Below are 26,839 nucleotides of genomic sequence, written 5' to 3'. Positions count from 1 at the left end.
GATGTACCTGTTGTCAGAACAGGTAGTCCTTGACTTACAACCATTTGCTTAGTAACCATTTGAAGTTACAACAGCACTAAAAACAGTGACATTTTCACACTTATAACATTGCAGTATCATGGTCACATGATCAAAATTCAGACACTTGGCAACTGGCATGTATTTATGATTGTTGCAATATCCCAGGGTCACGTGATCCCTTTTTGCAACCTACTGACCAGCAAAGTCAATGGAGGAGCCAGATTCACTTAACAACCATGTTACTAATTTAGCAACTGCAGGGATCCACTTAACAACCGTGGGAAGAAAGGCTGCACAATGGGGCAAAAACCACTTAATAACTTTCTTGCTTACCAATGGAAATTTTGAACTCAGTTGTGGTCATAAGTCAATGACTACTAGTATTTGGTCTATTTTATATTTAATTTTAGCCCACCAATCACAGCATGCTGTAAGTGTAGTGCATGTTATTAGTTTTCCTGCTGTGATTTTGAAATACAGCAGTCTTTTTCTTCTTTATGTTCATTGAAGGTCTTCTGTTTTGATGAATAGACTTTACTTAATTTACAGTTTAACCCTGGCAAATTCATTGGCTACTTCACAAATGCAGAAGTGATCAATTGTCTACTCAGCCAATCGTTACCATAGCCTCTATTTTCTTCTAGAGTCAGATGGCATCATTTGATAGAGGGCACCTGGGAAGTGCTCACCTTATCTGAAGTGGTAGGATGGGCAGATACTGTCAGGAATGGGCAGATCTACTGTTAACCTGGCCACATGTCCTTCAGGGATTTAAATGTTTTTACTTTACTTATTTACTACAGCATAAGCGCCAGAAAGCAAGATAAGAAACATTGACATTTGAGAGAAGTAGATTTTTTTTTAAAAGTAATGGAATGGTTTATAATGCATTTTCAGTATAGCTCTATGCTAAATAAGTCATGGGCGACTGACTTAGAGAATTGTGTACAATTGAAGGAACACAATGGAGCTTATAAAACATGAACAAGCTCGAAAGCAGATCTCATTCAGCCTTAAAAATATGTTCTCAAAGTTGGGGTCTCTGCAGTTTGATTAGAAAGCAACTGTCCCTCTTACTTTAAAAGCAGGAAGTTACAGTTCATTCTATAATAGAGTAGTGTACTGTTTTTCTTCAAATAACAAATTAAGCTGTCATAAAAACTGAAATAATATCTTTGTTAATCATTTTATAGCTGTATAACTTCCATTTTTTAAAATGTCCTTTGTTCCCTCAGATCTGTAGTTATCATTTCTACCCCTTGCTTGTATTTATGTTCTTTCTTTTACTCCATGACCTACAATTTCACCCCTACCACCCATGACACTTTCCCCTTTTTCCTTTCCTTTTTTGTTCTGAACACATTACCGCTGGATTTTGTGTGAATGCACACTCTAATGCCATGTCTCTTACTGGGGCTCTCTGCACAATACAACTGACCACTGTAGTAATCTGGATAAACTTAATACCACGTGCATTGTCCAGATGGACAAGCTGAATTGTTTGATTGCTGAGATTATCACAAAATGAGGGTGAATTACTGCTCTAGTAGTTGTTTGTGAGTATTCTTAATAATATAGTGTCATGTATTAATAACAGTGTTTCACACATAACAAAAGCAATAGCAGAAAGTACATCTTTTGGTTCCATTATGAAATCATTTTTTTTTTCATGGTTCAGAATGAAAGTTCACAGAGCAGGGAAAATTCCAGCTCTGCTGTTGTTCAGATTTTATACACAGATTCGAAGAGAAAGATTGCTTGTTTATTTGTTATATTGACATTGGACTGTGCACAGTGAATTTTTACTATAACTAGTTTACAGTAATCCTGTGTAGATTCTCTCCTGTGGTTTTCACTGGTAGCCTACGGTTAATAAGAAGCTTTGTGAAAAAAGAGACATGGAAATTTTCTTGTTTTTTCTCACACTAGCATCCCTTCCTTGGCATTTCTTATAATCAAAACAATGGCTTTTGCAGGAGTAATGTATGGCTGTGAGACTTGGACCATAAGGAAGGCTGAATGCCATAGAATGGATGCTTTTGAGAGGAGGAGGAGGAGGAGGAGGAGGAGGAGGAGGAGGAGGAGGAGGAGGAGGAGGAGGAGGAGGAGGAGGAGGAGGAGGAGGAAGAAGAAGAGTGACTTTTTTTTTTTTTATATAAATTTTTATTATTTTTTAACATAAAAACACAACAACAAAACATAAAAGTATCAGCTCCCCCATATTTTTGTACACACCGTAAGTCGGTTGGTCCATCGGTTTTGTGCATTCACCTCATAGTCACAATTACAGTTACTTTATATAATACTCTTATCAATACAAATTTATAAATCCTAGTATCTCTATTAAAGAAAAAAAATAAATTTGACTAAACTTTTATTCGGTCATGCCTTTATGAGATAACTATATTTTAAATATTTTATTCTAAAACAAATCTTATAATCATACCAATTCTATCCCAAATATGAAAAAGAAAGAAACAAAGAAAACTATTATATAAATATAGTATCAAAAACCAATAAAAGGAAAGGGAAAATAAAGTCATTATTATTCCTTATTATCTAACTTTTATATTTTAATATTTCATCATTCAACCATTGATAGAAAAGATCCCAAACTAAATAAAATTGTTTATCTTCTTGCTCTCTAATTTCAAAAGTCAATCTACTCATCTCAGCACATTCCAAAATTTTCTTTACAACTTCTTCTTGCAATGGAATTTTCTCATTTTTCCAATTTTTTGCAAATACAATCCTAGCAGCAGTCAATACATTTACAATCAAATATTTCAACTCTTTACTATAAGTATCTGGTAGTATTCCCAATAGAAAAAACTCCGGTTTCAAGTCTATATGCTTCTTTGTCATTTTTCCAGCCACATGTGGATTTTAGTCCAATATTTTCTAGCATCCTCACAAGTCCACCACATGTGATAGTATGAACCAGGTTTCTGATGACATTTCCAGCATTTTTCGGATTTGTTCTTAAACATTCTTGCTATCCTTGTCGGGGAAAATGCCACCTGTAAAACATCTTATACAAGTTTTCTTTATAGGCTGTAGACATTGTCATTTTATAATTTTGCGACCATAATTTCTGCCATTTCTCTAAATCAATCCCATATCCAAAATTCCTCCCCACGCAATCATAGTTTCTTTAACTTGTTCTTCCTCAAGCTTAATTTGCAATAAATAACCATACAATTTTTTAATCACCTTTTCATCAGTACCCATCAAAATCTTATCCAAGTCAGTTTGCTTATCATAAAATCCCTCTGCTTTGGAATCCTCATAGTACTTTGAATATATTTGCAAATATGAAAACCAATTCATCCGTATACCTTGTTCTTCCAATTTTTGCATCGATTTAAGTTCACCCTTTTCATCTAATAATTCCCCATAGTTAACTGTTTGTTCCTTTTATAGATTATAGGATAAGAAAACGCTTCTATCGTCGATAACCAAACTGGAATTTTCAAATAACACTGTTTTTTTATCTTCTCCCAATTCAACCACAGAGACTCCCGTATATAATGCCTTCTAAAATACCCCTGTGTTTTAGTTCCTTGTACCATAAAAAAGCATGCCAGCCCAACAACAAATCATGACCTTCTAATGTCAACAATCTGGTTTTCCTTAATGTTATCCATTCTTTAACCCACGTCAAGTTTGCAGCTTGGTAGTACAACTCCCAATTAGGCAGTCCAAACCCTCCTCTAAATCTAGCATCCTGTAAAAGCTTTAACTTTATTCTTGCTTTCTTACCTTGCCATATATACTTCAAAACAATTTTATTTAAATCCTCAAAATATTCTTTTCCAAGCCTAATTGGTATTGTTTGAAACAAAAATAAGACTCTGGGTAAAATGTTCATCTTAATTGTTGAAATCCTTCCTATTAATGACAATTGTAAGTTCTCCCATTTTTTCAAGTCTTGAGCTATCTGTTGTTTAAGTTTAATATAATTATTCTCCTTCAATGTACTACATCTTGATGTCAAATATATCCCCAGATACTTAACCTTGTTTGTAACTTGAATTTTTAACAGTTCTGCCAACTGAAGAAGAGTGACTATTGAGAATCCCTTGGACTGCAAGGAGATTAAATCAGTCAATCCTAAAGAAAATCAACCCTGACTCTTCTTTGGAAGGACAGATAATGAATCCAAAGCTCAAATACTTTGGCCACCCAATGAGAAGAGAGGAACTCATCGGAAAAGATGGAAAGCAAAAGGAGAAGGGGATGGCAGAGGATGAGATGGTTAGAAAGTATCATCGATGCAATGAACATGAATTTGGGCAAACTCTGGGAGACAGTGGAGGACGGGGCGGGGGGGGGCTGCCATGCTGTGGGCAGCTTCCAACATTAAAACATTAAAATCTTAAAAATAAAGAGTTGGAGAGTTGGATATAACTTAGCAACTGAACAACATCAACCTTGTTGTTTCTAAATCAGGTCCTTTAATAAATAGGTTTCTAGGAGAATACTGTACAGGTAGTCCTCAACTTATGACCAAAATTGAAACCAGAACTTCCATTGTTAAGCAAGATGTTTGTTAATTGAACTGAACCAGATTTATTACCTTTTTCACCATGGTTCATAAACAAATCCCTGAAGTTGTTAAGTGAATCACAGGGTTGTTGAGCGAATCTGGCTTCCCCGCATTGACTTTACTTGTTGGAAGGGGTCTGGGAAGTTCACAAATGACAATCACATGATCCGGGATGCTGCAACTGTTGTAAGTATTTGCCAAGCACCCAAATTTTGAACAATTTTGAACATAGGATGCTGCAGTGGTCATAAGCGTGAGGGCCAATTGTAAGTCATTTCTTTAGTTGTAATTTTGAATGGCCGCTAAATGAACTCTTGTAAGTCAAGAACTACCTGTATATTGTGATTGTTCTTGAACTCATATTACAGCTCACGTTTGGTTACAGTTCAGGCACTATGTCGGAAAATGGAAATGAAAAAAGCAATGGTTTTGCCTGAAATTTAGCAAAAATGAATATATTGAAGCAGAAATCCGTGAAACAGATTACATAAAACATTGCAATTAAGAGGGCGGAGCTGGCATCACGACGATACGACATGCGATCTTGGAGGTCTGAGATCTCTGCCGATATCTTTGCTCCTGGATGGTCCTATCAGATCTAAACCATCCTGAAGAGACGGTGAAAGTGAAGAGCGCATCCTGTCAATCTCAGGGATACCACAAAGTCCCTGGTAGATCCAGGAGAAGCTCTTCTTGCCAGCAGCAAAGAGGCAGCCATTAAAGCTGCTGAAGTTGGGACAGCCCCGAAATGGAAGAGAACAGAAAGAGAGAGTGTGCCGGTTTGGTGAGAACTTTTTTTTTATTCTAAGATCTGAAAGGACACCCTAAGGAAAAGAAAGAATCTGTAAAAGTTTTGACAGAAGTGATTAAGCGGCGATTTCAAACAGGAATGTCAAAGTAAACCTTTCATAAATTAGAGAAATTAAAATTTGATATAATTTGTCTACAAGAAGTACATATTAAAAAACAATATGAACAATTGTTGGTACAGCCAAAATTAGGGAAAATATTTACTTCCTTGACACAATGTAAGAAAAGAGGAGTGGTTTTATATATTAAAGAGACCACCCCAGCAAAATTGATCTATACCGATGATGATGGAAGAATACTAATGGTGGAAATAATGGACAATAATATGAAAACACTCCTGATTGCAATTTATGCTCCGAATGACAAACAAGAAGAATTCTACAAAAAACTACATATGAAAATAATCGAACTGGACTATGCTAATATAGTTATGATGGGAGATTTTAATGGAATTGTAGACAATAAATTGGACTATACAGCACAGAAAACAATAAAGCAAAACAGAAAGACTCTCCCTAAATCTTTTTTTAAAATGGTAGATGAAATAAACTTAAAAGATACATGGAGAGAAATAAATGCTAAAACTAAACAATGCACCTTCTATTCAAATAGACACTTATCATGGTCCAGAATAGATATGATATGGATGTCAACAGAATTAATATCTAACATTCAAGAAATAAATATTGAAACAAGTACTTGGGCAGATCACAATCCAATGACAATTAAATGGAAAGGACAAAAAAAAGATCTAGATGGACGTTAAATAATACTATTTTAAAGGAAAAAGTCTTCACACAGTGGATGGAGAAAGAATTGGCCTTTTTCTTTAGAGAAAATAAAAAAGAAGATACATCAATTCAGAATGTATGGGATACAATGAAGGCATATGTTAGAGGCTTGATAATATATACAAGGAAAAGGAATACTATGAAAAGGCTAGCCTCTAAGGCCCTAGAGGATAAGCATAAAAGACTTGAAAAAGAGCTACAGAAAATGCCATAGAAAAAGAACATCAAGCTAAAAATGGATATAATTAAACACAAATTGGGTCAAATAGAAAAAGAAGAATTAGCACAGAAAATTAGAGGTGCTAAACAGAACTACTTTGAAGACGCAAACAAACCAGATAGATGGTTAGCATACAAATTGAGAAAGGAGAAAGAATCAAGGAAAATATTGCAATTATCCAAGGCCAAGTTTGCCATGGTAGCAAAGAGAAGAAGGAAATCATTCGAGACTTCTATGGGAAATTATATATGCAAGAGAATATTGATGAAGAAAGAGTCAAGCAGTACTTACCGAATGCTAATTTACCTCAGATACCTAAAGAGACTGAAAAAATGTTAGAAAACAACATAACGATGATGGAGTTAACTGAAGCACTCAAGAAGCAAAATAATGGAAACGCACCAGGTCCAGATGGACTTCCAGTAGAATTTTATAAAACATTACAAGAATCGTTGAATCTTCTATTCCTAGAAGTTATGAATGAAGTTATGTTAAAGAAGAAGATACCTAAATCATGGTCAGAAGCCTATATTACACTTATTCCAAAAGAGGAGACCGACCCATTACAAATTAAGAACTATAGACCCATTTCTCTACTAAATTCAGATTATAAAATCTTTGCTTCAATATTGGCAGAAAGACTTAAAAAATATTTAAATAATTTTATCCATCCTAATCAAAATGGATTTCTGCCAAAGAGACAAATTAAAGACAATATGAGAATAATCTTGGACACCTATGAGGCACATCCTGAAAAACAAATGGCTCTGATATTTCTAGATGCACAGAAGGCATTTGATAATGTGAATTGGCGATTCATATTATTACTGTTGGAACAGATGGGTTTTGCTAGAAAATGTATTCAAGCAATAGAAGCTATATACTATAAGCAAACGGCAAAGGTAATGATAGAGGGAGAACTGACAGACTCTACCAATATAAAAAAAGGAACAAGACAAGGGTGCCCATGATCACCTTTGTTGTTTGTGTTAATTTTGGAAGTGCTAAACAAAAATATTAGAGATGAAAAGAATATAAAAGGAATGAAAATCAAAAAGGAAGAATTTAAGCTGCAAGCATTTGCAGATGATCTGGTTTTCATTTTAGAAGATCCTTTAGAAACAGCATCAAAATTGATAGAAAAGATAGAGACATATGGAAAGGTGGCTGGTTTGAAAATAAATAAAGATAAGACAAAGATCTTGACAAAGAATATGCTATTAAGACAAAAGGAAGAACTGGCAGACCTATTGAAAATTCAGGTCACGAATAAGATTAAGTACTTGGGGATGTATTTGACAGCAAGATGTAGTACATTAAAAGAGAATAATTATATCAAACTTAAACAGCAAATAGCGTTAGATTTGGCGAAATGGGAAAATTTGCAAATGTCACTAATAGGGAGAATTTCAACAATCAAGATGAATATATTACCCAGAATCTTATATTTGTTTCAAACAATTCCAATTAGGCTTGGAAAAGACTACTTTGAAGATTTAAATAAAATTGTGTTGAAATATATATGGCAAGGTAAGAAAGCAAGAACAAAGTTAAAACTTTTGCAAGATGCTAGAATTAGAGGAGGATTTGGTTTGCCTAATTGGGAGTTGTACTACCAAGCTACAAATCTGATGTGGGTTAAGGAATGGATAACACTAAGAAATACTAGATTGTTGACATTAGAAGGACATGTTCTATTGTTGGGGTGGCATGCTTTTTTATGGTATAAAGGAACTAAAACACAGGAGTATTTTAGAAGACATTATATATGGTAGTCTCTGTGAAGATGCCATTTCTCCATCTGGTCGTGTTAGACAACTTCTGCCAAGTTATCAAGTTTCTCTTTTCAGACATATAGATAAACAAAATGATGGACCTTTGCCAGACCAATTCTTGAATACAGCCCATTTGCCTGGAACCCACACTGTATATTGGACATTAAACACGATTGAGCGTGTTCAGAGGTATTTATAGAGGAGAGTACTCCACTCCTCTACTCACAATAGAATTCCCTATGCTTCCAGGCTTGAAATTTTGGGCTTGGACGATCTGGAACTTAGCTGCCTGTGGTCCACAGTGCACAAAATTGTCTGCTACATCTTGCCTGTCAACGACTTCTTCAGCTTCAACCACAATAATACACAGGCAAACAATGGATACAAACTCAAGATAAACCACTTCAAACTCGACTGCAGAAAATACAACTTCAGCAACAGAGTGATCAATGCCTGGAATGCTCTATCTGACTCCATTGTTATAGCCTCAGCCCCTCACAGCTTCAACCTCCAACTGTCTACCAAGGACCTCACCCCTCTTCTAAGAAGTCCTTAAAGGGAGCATGCATAAGCGTACCAGCGCGCCTACCATCCCTGTCTTACTGTCCCCATTTATCTGTATTTATTTCCTTTGTTCATGTTTACGTTCATACCTATACTTGTTATCTTGTACATGTTTGACAAACAAATAACATAAAAATAATAATAAAAACTACAAAGAACGTTGGATGAAATGGAGTAGCTAGATGCCTTTGAAATGAGCGTCAGACCCAAGCATTGGTTCCTAATGTGGATAACCTTCATTAGAACCTGAATGGGTAAGTAAGTACCATCCTATGGCTCTTATCAGATCCTTCCTTCTGTACCATTAATCACAGCATATATCTGGAGGATCTGAATGAGTTGGAAGTGGGAAGTAATGCTTTGCAGTGGATCTTCTCCTATCCAAGTGGACAGCTCCAATTACAGGTAGTTCTGAACTTACTACATTTTGTTTAGTGACCATTCAAAGTTGCAACAGCCCTGAAACTAGATACTTAAGACTATTTTTCACACAACCACTGCAGCATCCCCATGGTCACATGAACAAAATCCAGACGCTTGGCAACTGGCTCATACTTATGACGGTTGCAGTGTTCCAGGGTCACCTTTTGCGATCTTCTGAGAAGCAAAATCAGTGGGGAAGTCAAATTCACTTAAGGATCACATTACTAATGTAAACAGCTGGAGTGATTCCCTTTAACCACTGCGGTAAAAAATATTGCAAAATGGGGCAAAGCTCATTTAAGTTGTCTCACTTCACAACAGAAATTTTGGGCTCAGTTGTGGAAGTAAGTCTAGGACTACATGTATTAGCAATTAGGATGATCAGTTCAGCCCTCCGCTACTCCTGCTAACTTTAGTAAACTAGATCAGGAGAACAATGCAAAATACAGGGATTTGGAGGGCAGGGAGACGCAAACATATTTCCACTTGACTGTACCCCAAAGTTTAATTTCCATTACATTATTTTTCCTGGCAGGATTTTATTTAATGCTGTGTAAATTACAGTCTGGTCAAACAAAATTAGTTGCTTTAATGGATGGTGATATCTGTCTTCCAGGAACAAATGTTCTTGTTAACTTCAGAATAATTGTATGCTTTCCTGTTTAAAGATTAGTCTTCTCCCACCCCGTTTATCTAGATACTTCATGGTTTCTCTACATATTTTTTCAACATCAGTGTTTAGGTTTTTTTTTCTCACAATTTTAAAAACGATGGAGGGTCCCACAAGTTTTATCCGCATGGGTTATGTTTAGTGCATTAAAAAATAAAAATGGACGCATTAGCTGCTGTTATCACACTTCACAGTTGTTGGATGGAATTTTAATAGTGGGTTATTTTTCAAACTAGGTGGGAAAGAATTTTGATTTCAAGCAGCCCTGAGAGGGTCTTGAAAGACCCCTGTGGCCCTAGGACCACACTTTAAGATGTTTTAGATGAAAAGATGAGATATAAGAGTATTCCTTGGGTTATGTCCAGGGGTGGGCTGCTGGGGGTTTGCAGGGGTTCAGGAGAGCCCCTAGCTAAGATTCTGTGCAGTTCAGAGAACCCCCAAATCCCACTCCTGGCTGGGCCTGCCCACCCCACCCCTCACAGGAGTCCCCATGTGGCCCATTTGGGATGCAGGTAAGTGCAGGGCATGCACGGAGGCTCAGGGAGGGTGAAAAACGGGCCTCCCGGAAGTTCAGGAATAGAATAAAATAGAATATTTTATTGGCCAAGTGTGATTGGACACACAAGGGATTTGTCTTGGTGTAAATACTCTCAGTATACATAAAGAAAAGGTACATTCATTAAGAATCAAGAATCATAACGTACAACACTTAATGATAGTCATAGGGTACAATCAACAATCAAATCAAAGAAGAGGAAGAGGAAGAGGAAGAGGAAGAGGAAGAGGAGGAGGAGGAGGAAGAAGAAGAAGAAGAAGAAGAAGAAGAAGAAGAAGAAGAAGAAGAAGAAGAAGAAGAAGAAGAAGAAGAAGAAGAAGAAGAAGAAGAAGAAGAAAATAAAACAGAACAGAACAGAACAGAATAGAATAGAATAGAATAGAATAGAATAGAATAGAATAGAATAGAATAGAATAGAATAGAATAGAATAGAATAGAGTTCTTTTATTGGCCAAGTGTGGTTGGACACACAAGGAATTTGTCTTGGTGTAAATACTCTCAGTATACATTAAAAAAAGGTACATTCATTAAGAATCAAGAATCATAACGTACAACACTTAATGATAGTCATAGGGTACAATCAACAATCAAATCATACTAGGAAACAGTCCATATAAATCATAAGGATCAAGCAACAAAGTTACAGTCCTACAGTCACAAGTGGGGGGGGGATGGGTGATAAGGAGTGATGAGAAGATTAACAGTAATAGTAGTGTACACTTTATAAATAGTTGAACAGGGTTGAGGAAATTATTTGTTTAGCAGAGTGATGACTTTCGGGAAAAAACTATTCTTGTGTCTAGTTGTTCTGGTGTGCAGTGCTCTATAGCATGGAAATGGGCCCGTTTCCAGCTTCCAGAGAGCCTCCGGAGCCCGGGGAAGGGAAAATTGTCCCCCCACTATGGTGCAAGAGGTTGACTAGGCCACGCCCATCATGGCCACACCCACCCAGCAACTTGGCAGAAAACCCCTTGCTAAAATTTTTGAAGCTCACCCCTGGTTATGTCCTTTAACTGTTCAAAGTTACACTGAACAAGTGGATTTAGAACCAGCCCAGGGTTTTGGCTGTCATAGTATCCTCATAGTAACGTGATCACAATTCCTGACATTCCCTGCTGGTTTCCCCCAAGCAAACTTTATATATCACAATAGCCAGGTCTACACAAAGTGTTGGTCCAAAGCTAAATAAACTTTCCAGATAGATTGTATTTATTATAATATAGGTTGTCCTTGTTTAGCAACCATAATTGGGAGCAGCAATTCAATCATTAAGTGACTCATTAACTGAACCTAAGATTGCGCTAATGATCTTACTTCAGCTTTTTTCAGATTGGTTGGACTAGAGCAGTGGTCCCCAACCTTTTTTGTACCACGGCCCGGTACAAAATGTACAAAATGTTCCACGGACCGGTACCGGCATCAGCACGCACGACCAAGGCAAGGCGGCCCGAGCGACCGGCCAGCCAGCCGTCCCCCGCTTCTCCCCACCACTTTCAACTCCTCCTTTGTACCTTCTTACGGTTAATGGGCTTTTCGGGCTCTTTCTTAATCTCCCCCTGAGTAACTCCACTGCCATCGGGATGGCTCTTCGTTCGAAGCTGCCCCGCCCCCTTCGATGAAACTAAGGCGCAAGGATTCCTTCAGCACCCAAATGCCGCTTTCCAACCGACAACCGACAAGCTCACCAGAAGCACTTTCTCAAGCGCCGTTGAAACAAGATGGTGGCGCCCAAGCAAAATAGGCGGCCCGGTACAAAATGATCCACGGACCGGTACCGGCCCAGGGCCTGGTGGTTGGGGACCACTGGACTAGAGGACCTTCAAGGTCCCTTCCAATAGTCTGTTATTATGTTCTGTTTTGGTCCCTTTGCTTTCCCTGTATTTTGCTTGTGCAAATAAAAAAATGTAGCAATTGGACATAAAGTTACTTTTTCATCTCCGGCATAACTGCAAGACAGTCACTAAATCTGGACCGGAGATCATCAATAGCACGATCATGGCTGCCTCCGTGTTGAACCCAGGCCTTCAACCCAACCTCCCTGTTCAAGCAGGAGACCCTATAGCCATGATGGCAAGCCTATGCCACGGATGCCGGAAGTGGCACACAGAGCCATCTCTCTGGGCATGCCAGCCATTGCCCATTGCTTTTCTGGGTTCCGGCGCACACATAGGCATCGGCCAGCTAGTCTTCATGCACACGCCGGAAACTGGAAGAGCAACTCCAGGAGCACATGCACGCACCGGCCAACTGGTCTTTGCATGCCCATGCACATTAGAAACCGGAAGACCAGGTGGCTAAACACCACCACCCTATAAGCATTTTGGACAACTCATAGAACCTCTAGTGTTGGAGCGCTCACAACTTTTGGAGGTAAATCATTTTTATGACAGGTTAATTTGTTATTTGAAGAAAAATAGTACAGTACTCTACTATAGAATGAACTGTATCTTCCTGCTTTTAAAGTAAGAGGGACAGTTGCTTTCTAATCACACTGCAGAGACCCCAACTTTGAGAACATATTTTTAAGGCTGAATAGGATCTGCTTTCAAGCTTGTTCATGTTTTATAAGCTCCACTGTGCTCCTTCAATTGTACACAATACTCTAAGTCAGTCGTCTGTGACTTATTTAGCATAGAGCTATACTGAAAATGCATTATAAACTATTATGTTGCTTTTTTTTTAAAAAAAAGTCTACTTCTCTCAAATGTCACTGTAAAAGCATACATATTCTACTTGTATCAATCAACCAATCAATCAGAATAGAGCTGGAAGAGACTATGGATGTCTTCTAATCCAACCCTCTGCTCAAGCAGGTATATTTCAAACAGGTGGCTATCCAGTCTCTTCTTAAAAACCTCCAGTGATGAAGCACCCACAACTTCTGAAGGCAAGCTGTTCCATTGGTTAATTGTCTTCACTTTTAGAAAGTTTCTCCTTAGTCCCAGATTGGTTTCTGGTAATTTTTCATCCGTTGCTTCTTGTCCTGCCTTCAGGTGCTTTAGAAAATAGGTTGAAACCCTCTTCTTTGTGGCAGCCCCTCAAATACTGGAATACTACTTTCAAGTCACCTCTAGTCCTTCAGAATGGAATAGAATGGAATTGGAATGGAATAGAAAATTAGGATAGGATAGGATAGGATAGGATAGGATAGGATAGGATAGGATAGGAATGGAATGGAAAATTAGGATGGGATGGGATAGGGCATGGCATGGCATGGCACAGCATAGAATAAAACTTTATTGTCACTTCAAATGTACAGTAATCACATTAAAATGAAATTTCACTGCATTTCTGCTAAGGATGACCATTAGGCCTATATATTCACACACACACACACAGGACCCAAAGAAACATCAGTCTAGTTCGAATGTATATATTAGTAGAGAGGTCCCCAAACTTGGCCACTTTAAGACTTGTGGACTTCAACTTCCAGAATTCTGGAAGTTGAAGTCCACAAGTCATAAAATGGCCAAGTTTGGAGACCTCTGCATTAGTAGATTAGGCAATTCCCATGTATTGGAGGGAAGGGGGAGGTGAGGGAAGCAGGAGATGAGGGGAGACCTGGTGCAAATCCTTGACAAAACGAGAGCCAGCTGAGCGGCGGCTCCTTCTTAATGGTGTAGAGTCTCCTGCCTTGAGCAGGGGTTGGACTAGATGACCTACAAGGTCCCTTCCAATTCTGATCATCTGTATCTGTACCCTCCAGGGACTCCCCCCGCCCCGGCCGAAGAGCACGCGCGCTCGCTCCTCTCTTCGAATTCGCGCCTGGGTGGGCGGAGCCTGCCGGAGGGGCGGGATCGAGAGGCGGAAGAGCGCGCGCGCGCGGGTGGGGAGACGGACGCTTTTACGACAGGCCGTCCCTCGGCTTACGGCAGGGCTTCTTTGAGGGGAGCTGAGCCTGTGCGTGGGCGGGCCGCGGGGTTTTTTTTCCCGCGTTTTTGGTTCTCCCTTTCCCCTCCCCGGGCGTGTGAAGGAGCGCGGCAGGCATGGTGAGTGCGTGGGAACGGTGACCTGACCGTCCTCCCTCCCTCACCGGCGGCGGCGGCGGCGGATGGGACGGCCTTCCCTTTACCTGGCTTTCTTCCGCGCTGTGGCGACCGGCTGGGAATCCTGGGGGTTGTAGTTCCAAGCACGCCTGGACGCTGAGGGGTTTGCTTTGCCTGGCTGGGGGGGGGCGAGAAGCCCCGAACCCCAGTTTGTTCAACAACCAACACCGCCCCCCCGCAAGCCCAGGAGAGATTTGCACGGAGTTTCACCCTCCTTTAAGCCCATCGCTGTGTTTTCCTCAGGGCAGAACTTAAAATGGAGCTAAAAATGAGGAATAATTGGTGGGATTCCTCTGGGGGTGGGTGGGGGGAAGCTGCCCTCTCCCTGAGGATGTGCAGCGCTGTTTAACCACTCTTGCCCGTGATTTTGAATAGGGATGAATATCCTGGCCTGTTTTGTTATCCCTGGCTGATTCCAATGATGGTGGGTTAAACTGTTACTCTGCCTTTTCGGGTGTTTTCGATCAGCTCACAGCATAGGGACTATAGGGAACACCTCCTTCCTGGTTCTATTTTCCCCACAACCACCACCTGTGACAGTGGGGTTGGATTGGGTTTGGCTGAGAGAGAGCAACTGGCTCACACCCAGCTGGCTTTCATTGGCTAAGGTGAGACTAGAACTCCCAGTCTCCTGGTGATTGGCCCAGAATCACCTAGCTGGCTTTCTTAGCTAGGGTGGGACTAAAACTCCCAGTCTCCTGGTGATTGGCCCAGAGTCACCTAGCTGGCTTTCTTAGCTAGGGTGGGACTAAAACTCCCAGTCTCCTGGTGATTGGCCCAGAATCACCTAGCTGGCTTTCTTAGCTAGGGTGGGACTAAAACTCCCAGTCTCCTGGTGATTGGCCCAGTCACCTAGCTGGCTTTCTTAGCTAGGGTGGGACTAGAACTCCCAGTCTCCTGGTGATTGGCCCAGAGTCACCTAGCTGGCTTTCTTAGCTAGGGTGGGACTAGAACTCCCAGTCTCCTGGTGATTGGCCCAGAATCACCTAGCTGGCTTTCTTAGCTAGGGTGGGACTAGAACTCCCAGTCTCCTGGTGATTGGCCCAGAGTCATCTAGCTGGCTTTCTTAGCTAGGGTGGGACTAGAACTCCCAGTCTCCTGGTGATTGGCCCAGAATCACCTAGCTGGCTTTCTTAGCTAGGGTGGGACTAAAACTCCCAGTCTCCTGGTGATTGGCCCAGAGTCACCTAGCTGGCTTTCTTAGCTAGGGTGGGACTAGAACTCCCAGTCTCCTGGTGATTGGCCCAGAGTCACCTAGCTGGCTTTCTTAGCTAGGGTGGGACTAGAACTCCCAGTCTCCTGGTGATTGGCCCAGAGTCACCTAGCTGGCTTTCTTAGCTAGGGTGGAACTAGAACTCCCAGTCTCCTAATGATTGGCCCATAGTCACCTAGCTGGCTTTCTTAGCTAGGGTGGGACTAAAACTCCCAGTCTCCTGGTGATTGGCCCAGAGTCACCTAGCTGGCTTTCTTAGCTAGGGTGGAACTAGAACTCCCAGTCTCCTGGTGATTGGCCCAGAGTCACCTAGCTGGCTTTCTTAGCTAGGGTGGGACTAGAACTCCCAGTCTCCTGGTGATTGGCCCAGAATCACCTAGCTGGCTTTCTTAGCTAGGGTGGGACTAAAACTCCCAGTCTCCTGGTGATTGGCCCAGTCACCTAGCTGGCTTTCTTAGCTAGGTGGGACTAGAACTCCCAGTCTCCTGGTGATTGGCCCAGAGTCACCTAGCTGGCTTTCTTAGTTAGGGTGGGACTAGAACTCCCAGTCTCCTGGTGATTGGCCCAGAATCACCTAGCTGGCTTTCTTAGCTAGGGTGGGACTAGAACTCCCAGTCTCCTGGTGATTGGCCCAGAGTCACCTAGCTGGCTTTCTTAGCTAGGGTGGGACTAGAACTCCCAGTCTCCTGGTGATTGGCCCAGAATCACCTAGCTGGCTTTCTTAGCTAGGTGGGACTAAAACTCCCAGTCTCCTGGTGATTGGCCCAGAGTCACCTAGCTGGCTTTCTTAGCTAGGGTGGGACTAGAACTCCCAGTCTCCTGGTGATTGGCCCAGAGTCACCTAGCTGGCTTTCTTAGCTAGGGTGGGACTAAAACTCCCAGTCTCCTGGTGATTGGCCCAGAGTCACCTAGCTGGCTTTCTTAGCTAGGGTGGGACTAGAACTCCCAGTCTCCTGGTGATTGGCCCAGAGTCACCTAGCTGGCTTTCTTAGCTAGGGTGGAACTAGAACTCCCAGTCTCCTAATGATTGGCCCATAGTCACCTAGCTGGCTTTCTTAGCTAGGGTGGGACTAAAACTCCCAGTCTCCTGGTGATTGGCCCAGAGTCACCTAGCTGGCTTTCTTAGCTAGGGTGGAACTAGAACTCCCAGTCTCCTAATGATTGGCCCATAGTCACCTAGCTGGCTTTCTTAGCTAGGGTGGGACTAGAACTCCCAGTCTCCTAATGATTGGCCCATAGTCACCTAGCTGGCTTTCTTAGCTAAGGTGAGACTAGAACTCCCAGTCTCCTGTTGATTGGCCCAGAGTCACATAGCTGGCTTTCTTAGCTAAGGTGAGACTAGAACTCATGATCTCATGGTGACTGGCCCCAAGTCACCCAGCTGGCTTTCATGCCTAAGGGAGATCTAAAATTCATAGGTACCTGCAGCACCATTTTCTTCTACTAAATCACCCATTCAGGCTGCCGGGAAGAAACATTTGGATGCACTCCTTTTCCATGAAGTAAGGTATATAGAACTCAGCTTTGTTGGATCGGCTTCCCTTACAAGTAAGATTTGTTCTGTCTATTCCAATGTTAACAGAATAGATTAGTATAGCTCAGCCAATATCATTACTAAATAAAACTGTGGCTGGAGCAATCATTGGAAGAACCTGAAGTGAGGGATTTATTCATTGCTGAAATTAGGCCATCTCCAACAGCTTTATAAATTTAAACATGGCTGTAGTCACCTCTGTAGTTTTCTTGGCCATAGTATAAGAATGGCTTGTCATTGCATTTATTTATTTTAAAGTTTTTACTGTCCATCAAAAGTTAAAGAAAAATTCAATATCCATCCACTACTTCTCCCTCAATCTCTGTTAACGTTTCCACAGCACTGCAGTTATTAAGGTTAAATCAGTAAACTCACTATCTCACCTTCAGATGTGTGGTTGGCTGTACATGGTTTTCTGTTAGCTTCATAGGTTCACTATCTTAGAAGATTTTTTCCCTGGGATTTCTTCATAACCTTATAGGAATGTTTTTTTTCCAACTTACCAGTCTACTTCATAGTCTTGCTTTTCCTTGGGGTGGACTCCAAAATAATAATACCAAATCTGGGCTGCAAAATCTGGTTGCTTCAGAGGGTAAAGAGAGTTTTCTATATCTCTTTGCTGCCTTTTAATCTGATGACTGTCTGAATTTTGTAGCCATGACTGAAGCACTAACTAGGTTAAACCTTAACTTATTTTTCAGCACCTGGTCAAGGTCAGCTAGGTGCTGCCATCTGCTGGGCTATTAAATAAAACTTAGTTAATTCACAGTTACTGTGTCAAAGGTTCTCAGTCATCCAGATAGAGTTATCGGAGTTTAGTCATGGCAACTGGACTGCTTGTTGGTTCACAATGTTTCACTGCTTATCCAAGTAGCTTCTTTAGTCTGGGCATGTTGGTTAGGGGGACCCAGTATATGTCCTTCAAGGATATTTCATTTATCGCCTAACCTGGATAGGCTCATTAGGTGAGTCGGCAGAGAGTACGTAGGGTAAAAGATTTAAGAGTTGAAACTATTCAACTCCTCTCTGCCGACTCACCTAATGAGCCTATCCTGATTAGGTAAGAAATGAAGCCTCCGTGGAGGACATATATGAGATTCCTCCTAACCAACTTGCTCAGACTGAAAAAGCTACTTCAATAAGCAGTGAAATGTTTCAAACCAACAAGAAGTTCAGTTGCCATGACTCAATTTCCAGGTTATGATTGCTGTGTGTGCATGCAAGATTTGGGAGATTGGTAGCATGAGAACACCTTCAACCAGTTTATATTAAAAATGTATGTTGAAAATATAGTACATGATGTGTTGGTTTTCCAAACCCTAGTTTAGTCCTTATGTCTTGTTTGTCATACCTGGATATGATAGAGTTCTTAGAGAGTTTGTTACCAATTCATGTCTAGGCAAAGCTGGCATAAGCTGTAATGTGCTGCTCATGTATTTGATTGTTTTGAAAACTATTTAGACCCTTCTGATACATAATGTATCCAATTTTCCTCTTGTTGTAGCTCAGAGGAGCTATGTTGTAGCATATCCCGTTCATCTGAGTACTATGATGGCAAGGCAGAATTAAAAGTGCTAGCATTGGTGTATGATTTTATAATAATGAAAGTGTAATTCACTTAGATCCATGATATTTCAAGAACTGCCCACAGATTTGTGCTTTATTCATCTTTGGAAGTGATACTCACCAATCCACTATATAAATATGTAACGATAATACTAAGGGCACATACTCCATTCAAGAGAAGATGAATAGCACCATATCTAGCAGCTTTTTAAAAGGGCATTAAAATGCAGTTTTTTCTCTTTGCCTTTCATTTTTAAATTGCTATATTTGTTGCTGATAAATATTTGAACTTTCATTTTATTTAAAGTGATTGTTTTAAAATTATTTAAATGCCAGAGTTGTTTACAATTAGATATAGATTTTTACTATTTTATATTTTTAAAATATTTTGGAGAAACTATGATTTTGAAAAAGTGGCTAAAATATATTAAATAAAATTCAAGTGTACTATCTGCTAGATACGATAGAGCTGCAATATTCTCCAGATATATTTTAAGAGCAAAATTAAAAAGCCCCAAACTGATTGCATTTGCACAGAGTTATTTTATTTTACTCTCACTGAAAAGAACTAGACACTATATAAACAAAATATATTGAAATAATATATTGGAACTTCATCCTACTAAAATTTAGATATACATTATTTCCTATTTAGGACTTTTGAGTAGCTGCAGGAAAGCTGTTTTCTGCTGTGATAAAAGTTTTCTACTTGATTAAAAAAGACAATGGTGTAATTTTAGGAACATTGCTTATCTCATTTCTGATATAACTTCAAATATAGGTTATTAACTTGCATGAGAAATAAGTATTTCCCATGAGGCTGCCTAAACATATAAACGAAAATTACCTGTGGAACATTTATGGCTTAAAATTAATAACCTTGATTGCTCGCTGGTATAATTATTTTGGAAAAGACAACATAAAATCATTTTTATATATCAGTGAAAAAACCCTGGAAAGTGTATTCTTAATTCATGAGTATCTTAATTCATGAATTATTGATAGATATTTGAAATTTAAGAAGTATGTTGTGATGAGAAAAAAACAAAAATCTTCCTAGGGACAATATTTTGTTTATTTTTTAAAATGCTATTGTATCCAGCTGGAATAATCTTAATTCTTAGGATTTCTGAGAACTTTTAAGAACCAACTTTCTTATACATATACAATTATTTCAATACAGAACAATTAAATTAATTGCCTGGTTCTCAGTTATGTTTGCAATACCTACATGTACCCAAGATTTGCTCCAAAGGATTGGTAGAAGAGGTAAAGTAAAACCCAATTGGTGAAGTTATTCATTATAGTACCTATATAAGATTGGAAATTGGCATAATACAAGCTTCTGAATTATAGAATATCTTTGTTAATCAAAAAGGAATGAACAAATGCAAAAATGTTTTGTGTCCTAGTTTTAAAAGAGAAGTACAGTATCCTGTTTCACTAACCATATAAATCTAGGTTTCAAGATGACTTCCCTAATCACCCCCCCTCCCTTCCCCCCTCTCAAACACTCACACACAGAGTAAGTTCAGTATGTTTTCAAAGGCATGGAATTGAAAATTGCCAAATGAAGACCTGAATAATCTTTAAGTAATCTTTGACTCAGATATTTGCTTACGCTTTTATATATTCAAAAAACCTTTTTCATTGTTAGTGTTTAAGCAAAATGTTCTGAAGTTAATATTTCTTCATTTTATTTATTCCCTTTTTCCTTTCTTTTAGGCTGGTACTATGATAGTAGTTGGCCTGACAATAGCTGCTGCTGGTTATGCAGGTTTGTTCTTGGAAAGCTTGCTTTATTTCTGCTTGTGTTAAATATGTGCCCTATAATGTAATAATATAATATAATATAATATAATATAATATAATAATATTATATTATATTATATTATATTATATTATATTATATTATATTATATTATATTATATTATATTATATATTATATTATAATATTATATTATATTATATATATACATGTATATGTATATGTATATATGTATATATATATATATATATAATTATACACACACACATACATATATATATATATATACATATACATATATATATATATATATATATATATAAAATAATAATAATTATATAATAATATAACAGGCGGCGTGCATAAGCGCACCAACATGCCTACCTTCCCTGTTTCTTTTATTTTTCTTATATGTATCCATGCATTCATAACTATGTTTTTACTTATACCTGTTATCTTGTAAGCAATTGACAAACCAAATAAAATATAATAAAATAAATAATGGATAGTAGTATTACAATCTAGTGTTGGGAAGCATAAGCGTTTACTACAAGATAAGTTTGGATGGTTTAATAAACAGAAAGACAGTGGTTCGTGCAGATGGCTCCAGTGGCACTTTTTTTTGGCCAAATATTGCTAAACATTTGATACTTTTAATTTCATATCACATTTGTTATTGGTGGATTTGATGCCTTTAAGTTTAAAGTAGCTATCATAAATGTAGCCTCACATATCACAGAAAACATTGACTTGCTAACTGTAGTTTATTGACTGACTCAACATTTGTTAAGTATGGTTCACATAGCCATACTACATTATGGCTTAATGTTAATTTGTAAATTGGCTCTGTATGACTTAATCTGTTTGAATTACATTTGTATTATTGGACATAATTCTGCATTGATTTAAAATATGGTTAATATCTTCACCAGGATGAGAGATACCAACTAAGTGCTCTAGTCTGGGGAATTTCTTAAATGACAGGGATTTACCAACATGGCCCTCAATTTATTGTGGGCATGTTGATAAATTCCTGTCATCTAAGTAATCCACAATAACTTGTTGAGCTTCAAAAGAGAGGATGGGTCCTCAGGTTGGACCCTACCTGTGCTTGTAGCCTACATGAAAAGAGATATACACACTCAGAATTTGTTATCACATCAGAGGAAGTTGATCCCCAGGTTATGGGGTTTTCCAGTCTTGTGGGGTAGAGTCATAGTTGGAATGCTGACAAAGTACCACAAGGTTATTGCAAAATGATCATTATGAAGGGAACAGTCCATATATGTCTACCATGAAAGCTATGGATAATCACAAAAATTGATAATACTAAAAGCATTAGTAACACTAGCGAAATTTCACTCTTCCCGCTGACTTTTGTCTCTTTCAAGACAACTTTTTAAACTGATATTCTCTCACCCTGCACACTTCCTTGGATTAGGTGTTTCTCTAAGTCTATCACACATGTATTGTTACAATGCCACAGTTGTCTTTGTATGTATAAATTACTTGAAACTTGATTTTCTGAAAGAAAGGAACACCATAGTTAAAGAGCATCTGCCTTGCGCTTTTATTTCTCCTCAAATGTAACATAAATGGTACTTTAGGGGATGTAATTCTTAATTTAGATTACTTATTGTTGACTTCGTGAAATTCTTAAAAAAGATTGCCTTTTAAAAAATTGTGTCAGTAAATGGTACTGGGTCCTTTAAAATAGAATTTGAATTGTGCAAGGCAGAGAGAATAATCATTTTGAGAGTGGTGTATGCAGCCTTCCTGGGATTTAGTAGCCCGAGTGCTATGTGGGGAAAAAATAAATGAAATCCTTTCAGTGGGATAGGAAGTACTGGACTTCTGTTTTACACTCTCTTCAGCCTATTGCAATAGTAGGAAGCTTCTGTGGAAGTATTACATTTTGGCCTGTCTAGTTGCGTCTACAGGTTTTGCAGATCTCACTCTATTAGCTGAAATTGAATTTTTTCTTTTCTTCAAGGTCGTTATGCACTGCAAGCAATGAAGCAAATGGAACCACAAGTGAAGCAAACTCTGCAATCTCTGCCAAAAACGGTGAGTTTGTTTTTACTCAGTATTCTTTTGCAGCAATATCATTTTCTTCTCTGCTTACCATGGGACAGGAGACAGAAACAGTTCAATGCATAGGATTATGAGACTCCAAATTTGCAAGTTTTAAGCCTTATGCTTATTAAGGTATGCAAATTAATTAAAAATATTTGCTTTATAGAAATATTTTTGTCTCATGCTAGGAAAAAATGATTAGTTGGTAACGATGAACTAAGCCATGTGGGAGGACATTAAAAATAAGAAATTGGGTCACCTCTTCTACTTCTTGGCAGTGCTGTATGTAATTGGATGGTGCATTTTGTTCTATTTGCCACAATTGAGTGATGTGCATCTTTAATTTCTTATTGGTAGCATTGCATAATGCTTTTGTAATAACGGTGTATTTTATTTTCAGGCCTTCAGTGGCTATTACAGAGGTGGATTCGAAAGCAAAATGAATAAGCGGGAAGCTGCCTTAATATTAGGAGTGAGGTAAAATTAAAAATCACAGGAATATTTTCCAGGGAAAACTGCATAAGAAAAGAAATATGTTAGTTGGTGTAATTTTTGTAGCTATGATTTGAATAATAAAAAAGCTTACGGTAATCTTTTTGCATCATACAGGCTGTAACTCTGATCAGAACGTAACAGCCAATTTACGTTCAATATTGTTAATGACAGGGTCTCCAAGATAGTGATTGGACATAGGGTAGATGCGAAGTTTTCAGATCACTCTAAAATAGCAATAGCATTTAGAGCCATGGTGGTGGAGTGGTTAGAATGCAGTATTGCAGGCTAACTCTGCCGACTGTCACTAGTTTGATACTGACTGGATCAAAGTTGACTCAGCCTTCCATTCTTCCAAGGTTGATAAAATGAGGACCCAGATTGGGGGCAATATGCTGATACTGTAAACTGCTTAGAGGTGGCTATAAAGCACTATGAAGCTGTATGTAGCAATAGCACTTAAGTCTTATAGACTGCTTCACAGTGCTTTCCAGCCATCTCTAAGCGGTTTACAGTCAGTATAATTCCCCCAACAATCTGGGTCCTTATTTTATTCACCTCAGAAGAATGAAGGCTGAGTCAACCATGAGCTGGTCAGGATCAAACTGCTGGCAGTTGGCAGAGTTAGCCCGCAATGCTGCATTCTAACCTCTATGTCACCATAGCTCCATAAAAGTTTGAATGCTATTTTCTCAGGCAAACAGATTTGTCACATTTGTAACTCAAATGTGTTTTTTGTAACTTGTGTTTTTTGTAAATTGTCAAATTTGTAACTCAATTAGGCAAAGAAGTTCAATAACTGGGTAGTGTAATGAGGGATTTGATTGTTTTACTATCCTAACAAGACAATGGGGGAGGGGCGGGAATAAGTTTATTTGTATGCATAATTGTAGAACAATCAGAATAAGCTATTTCTGTTTGTTAAATTATCACAAAAAAACAACAGGTAGCTTGCAAACTGTAAAATTCAACACAGTAGATCATTCTTCCTCCTGAGAATCATTCTGTGAAACGTAGTGAACTGATGTAGGTGCAATAATCAGGTGTTTTTAATAATAATCTGATGATGTTTTATATTTTTCCTAGTTATAAACTAATTAAAAATAAACTGTTAGTCCTACAGCTAACAAAGCAAAAATCAGAGAAGCTCACAGAAGAATCATGCTTTTGAATCATCCTGATAAAGGTAAATCAGAAGATGTTAATATGGCGGTCTCCACCTGGCTCATGTAAAATGACTGGCCTATATAGGACTGCATGGGAACATTTTAAGAATTGAATTTAGACATTTTAAGTTCTGTTTTCCTAATTTTTCTATTTGAAAGTTGTTCATGCACGTGAGCGAAAAACTAGAATTTTATGATAAGTCTGGCAAGCTATTCATTACCGCTGCTAATGTAGTTAAATGTTTTTGTATGTGGACCATTTTATTACTGAAATATCTAAAATGTTTTATTTTGAATATTCACTTCACTGATCACATATATTTCATCTACCAAAATAATGTGTGTCTTATGAACATGACAACCATATTTTCCTCTTTACCAGGTGGGTCTCCTTATGTTGCAGCCAAAATTAACGAAGCTAAGGATTTACTGGAAAGTCAAGCTAAGAAATGAAAACTCATCATTGACTTAACAATTAGAATATATTTTCAAAATAGCCCAAAGAAAATTGACAAATGAAGCTGTCATACATGCCAAAAGGAAATCGTTTTGATGTAGGACGCATCCTTCTCTGTGGTTATTTTCAGAAATTAATGTCAACCACAATTTGTGATGCACTTCTAATAAAGTGCAAGCTTTGTACGGAACCAGTTAACCAGGTAGTAATATCTGAAATTCAGAATTATCGTTTTAGATTAAAAAAAATAGCATAAATGCCAACATCCAAGATTCTGCTGAAAACACCTGTGAGGCTTAATATTTTGAAGTAATTTATTTCTCAGCTGAGAACAGCTGTATTATTTTATCATGGAATTATGGTGCAGTATTCTTCAAAAAATATTTTTATTACCATGATTGCTGAGCAATAAAATTCTTAAAGTATTTCTTTACATGACTGCATAAGAAAGTGTTGTTGGAGAACATTTGCTCTTGTAAGCTGGTCTGTATCTTTCAGCTGGTCAAACAGCAATTCATGTCCCAGAACCAAATTTGTAGTCTCCAACTTTCTAATAGAACTTTTAAAACAAGAGTTTTCAATTCTTCATACCAAGAAAAGCTTAGATTTATTTCTGAATACTGGCTCCTGCCTTTGTTTATTTTTGAAGATGATTAAAATGGGAAATAACTAGGCTTGAAGCTGTCATGGATTTTAAAAATCCAAGTATTAAGCATTGGTGAATAATGTTCTGTTTTAAGATGTAAGCTAGAATTTTTTCCTTTAAATGTAGGGAGGCAAAACAGTTCTACTGTGACTTTTAATTGATTTTGTGGCTTCTAAAACGCTGTTCTTTGATTAATGTTTTAAGCCTTCTGTGGCTTACAAAGCATGTTGCTCAACATATCTGGAAGCTGTATGCTTTTTTTCACTTTTTTTTTATCTTGGAGGTTGCCTAATTTGTTACCCAGATCAACTGCGAGGTCCATAATTGAATCTAATTAGAGCAAGAAGCTCTATAGGACAGCTCTTCGAATTCTACGTTTGAGTGAGTAGTTTGGGGAATTTTTATGTGGGACTCTAGTAGGGAAGGGTATGAAGTACTTGGGAGATGGCAGATTCATCTAGTGATGATTATATTATTATATTCTACTTATTAGTCAGAATTCAAGACACAGCATCAATAGTCATAAATATAAATACAGGAAATTATAGATTTCTTTCCAAAGGTATCTGGAGAAATTTAGAAAGCAATGGAAAACAGGCCATCCGGAGCAATTTTTTCTTCTTCCTGGTTCCATGTTCCTGTCACTTGTAGTATGGATATAGTATTTGCCTACCTGTTGGAAGTATAGGAAGAAATACAACTGCAGAAAATGTGAACAAACTCCAGTATTTAGGAAGGGTGAAAGAAGACAGAATAGTTCTGTGAAAGAACACATGAAAACAGGGAGACATGGCAACCATTAGGAGAATGAAAGAGTATTGCACATAAGATCAAGGGATAAGAGACTAAACCAGTGGTCCCCAACATTTCCAGCTTGGCGGCATGGGAGGGTGAGTGGCAGGTGCACACACCTCCATTTGTATGAGCAGTGCATGTGCATGCACTCTACTCACACAAATGGAGCTTTGCACAAGTGGAGGGTGCTTGCACACAAAGCTTCATTCGCACAAGCAGCCTGCACTTGCACTCATGGAAGTGGCACACATTTGCATCTGTGCACAAATGAGTAGCAGGCAAGCTCCACATGAATGGAGCTTGCCTGCCCCTTGCACAAGTGGAACTTCACGCATGCACTTGCTCATTTCTCCCAGTCCAGTTTTCAAACAAGCTGCAGCCTGGTAGTGGCCCATGGCCCTGGTATTATGGACCCCTGCACTAAACTGTACTGAATCTGGACCTCCTATATGTCAGTGGTCACCTTTACCCCATAGAAGATAATCCATTTCAGTTGTGGAAGAAATTTAACCACATCTTTAGTATAAAAGGATAGGAGTAGTCCAATTCAATAAAAATGCAATCAGATACCTCCATCAAAGCAACTATTTTTCGCAAATCCATTAATGCCTCACATATCCTTATTGGTACAATAGTAAAATACGAACAGTATTATTTATTCCTTGGTAGCATAACAGCTGGTTAAGTCCTCTGTCAACCT

At 38.5% G+C, this 26,839-nt stretch overlaps 1 protein-coding gene across 4 annotated transcripts; it reads left to right on the top strand.

The window, feature by feature from the left end:
• The first annotated feature begins 14,225 nt into the window (after positions 1–14,225).
• DNAJC19 (DnaJ heat shock protein family (Hsp40) member C19) lies at positions 14,226–25,799 on the top strand. Of its 4 annotated transcripts, none has more exons than XM_087933521.1 (7): positions 14,226–14,368; positions 17,099–17,186; positions 20,464–20,515; positions 22,501–22,574; positions 22,984–23,060; positions 24,191–24,261; positions 25,628–25,799. In XM_087933521.1, exons 3-7 carry the CDS (start codon positions 20,473–20,475, stop codon positions 25,666–25,668), a joined length of 306 nt encoding a protein of 101 aa, XP_087789647.1. In that variant the 5' UTR covers positions 14,226–14,368; positions 17,099–17,186; positions 20,464–20,472; the 3' UTR covers positions 25,669–25,799. The 4 variants fall into 4 exon arrangements, with proteins under 4 accessions (XP_087789647.1, XP_087789645.1, XP_087789646.1 ...); XM_087933519.1 differs by lacking the exon at positions 25,628–25,799 and adding an exon at positions 24,624–25,131; XM_087933520.1 differs by lacking the exon at positions 17,099–17,186.
• The last annotated feature ends 1,040 nt before the right edge of the window (positions 25,800–26,839 follow it).

This window comes from Pseudonaja textilis, chromosome 4 (assembly GCF_049901715.1).
Source record: "Pseudonaja textilis isolate UNSWEBS1 chromosome 4, rPseTex1.2, whole genome shotgun sequence".
NCBI classification, from domain to species: Eukaryota; Metazoa; Chordata; class Lepidosauria; order Squamata; family Elapidae; genus Pseudonaja; species Pseudonaja textilis.
Note: the sequence above shows the minus strand (reverse complement) of the source record. Positions and strands in the feature narration are given on the sequence as shown.

Coding starts and splice junctions, on each gene's coding strand:
- DNAJC19 (XM_087933518.1), top strand. Junction 20,516..22,500: donor AGCTGCTGCTGGTTATGCAG/GTTTGTTCTTGG, acceptor CTTTTCTTCAAG/GTCGTTATGCACTGCAAGCA. Junction 22,575..22,983: donor TGCAATCTCTGCCAAAAACG/GTGAGTTTGTTT, acceptor TTTTATTTTCAG/GCCTTCAGTGGCTATTACAG.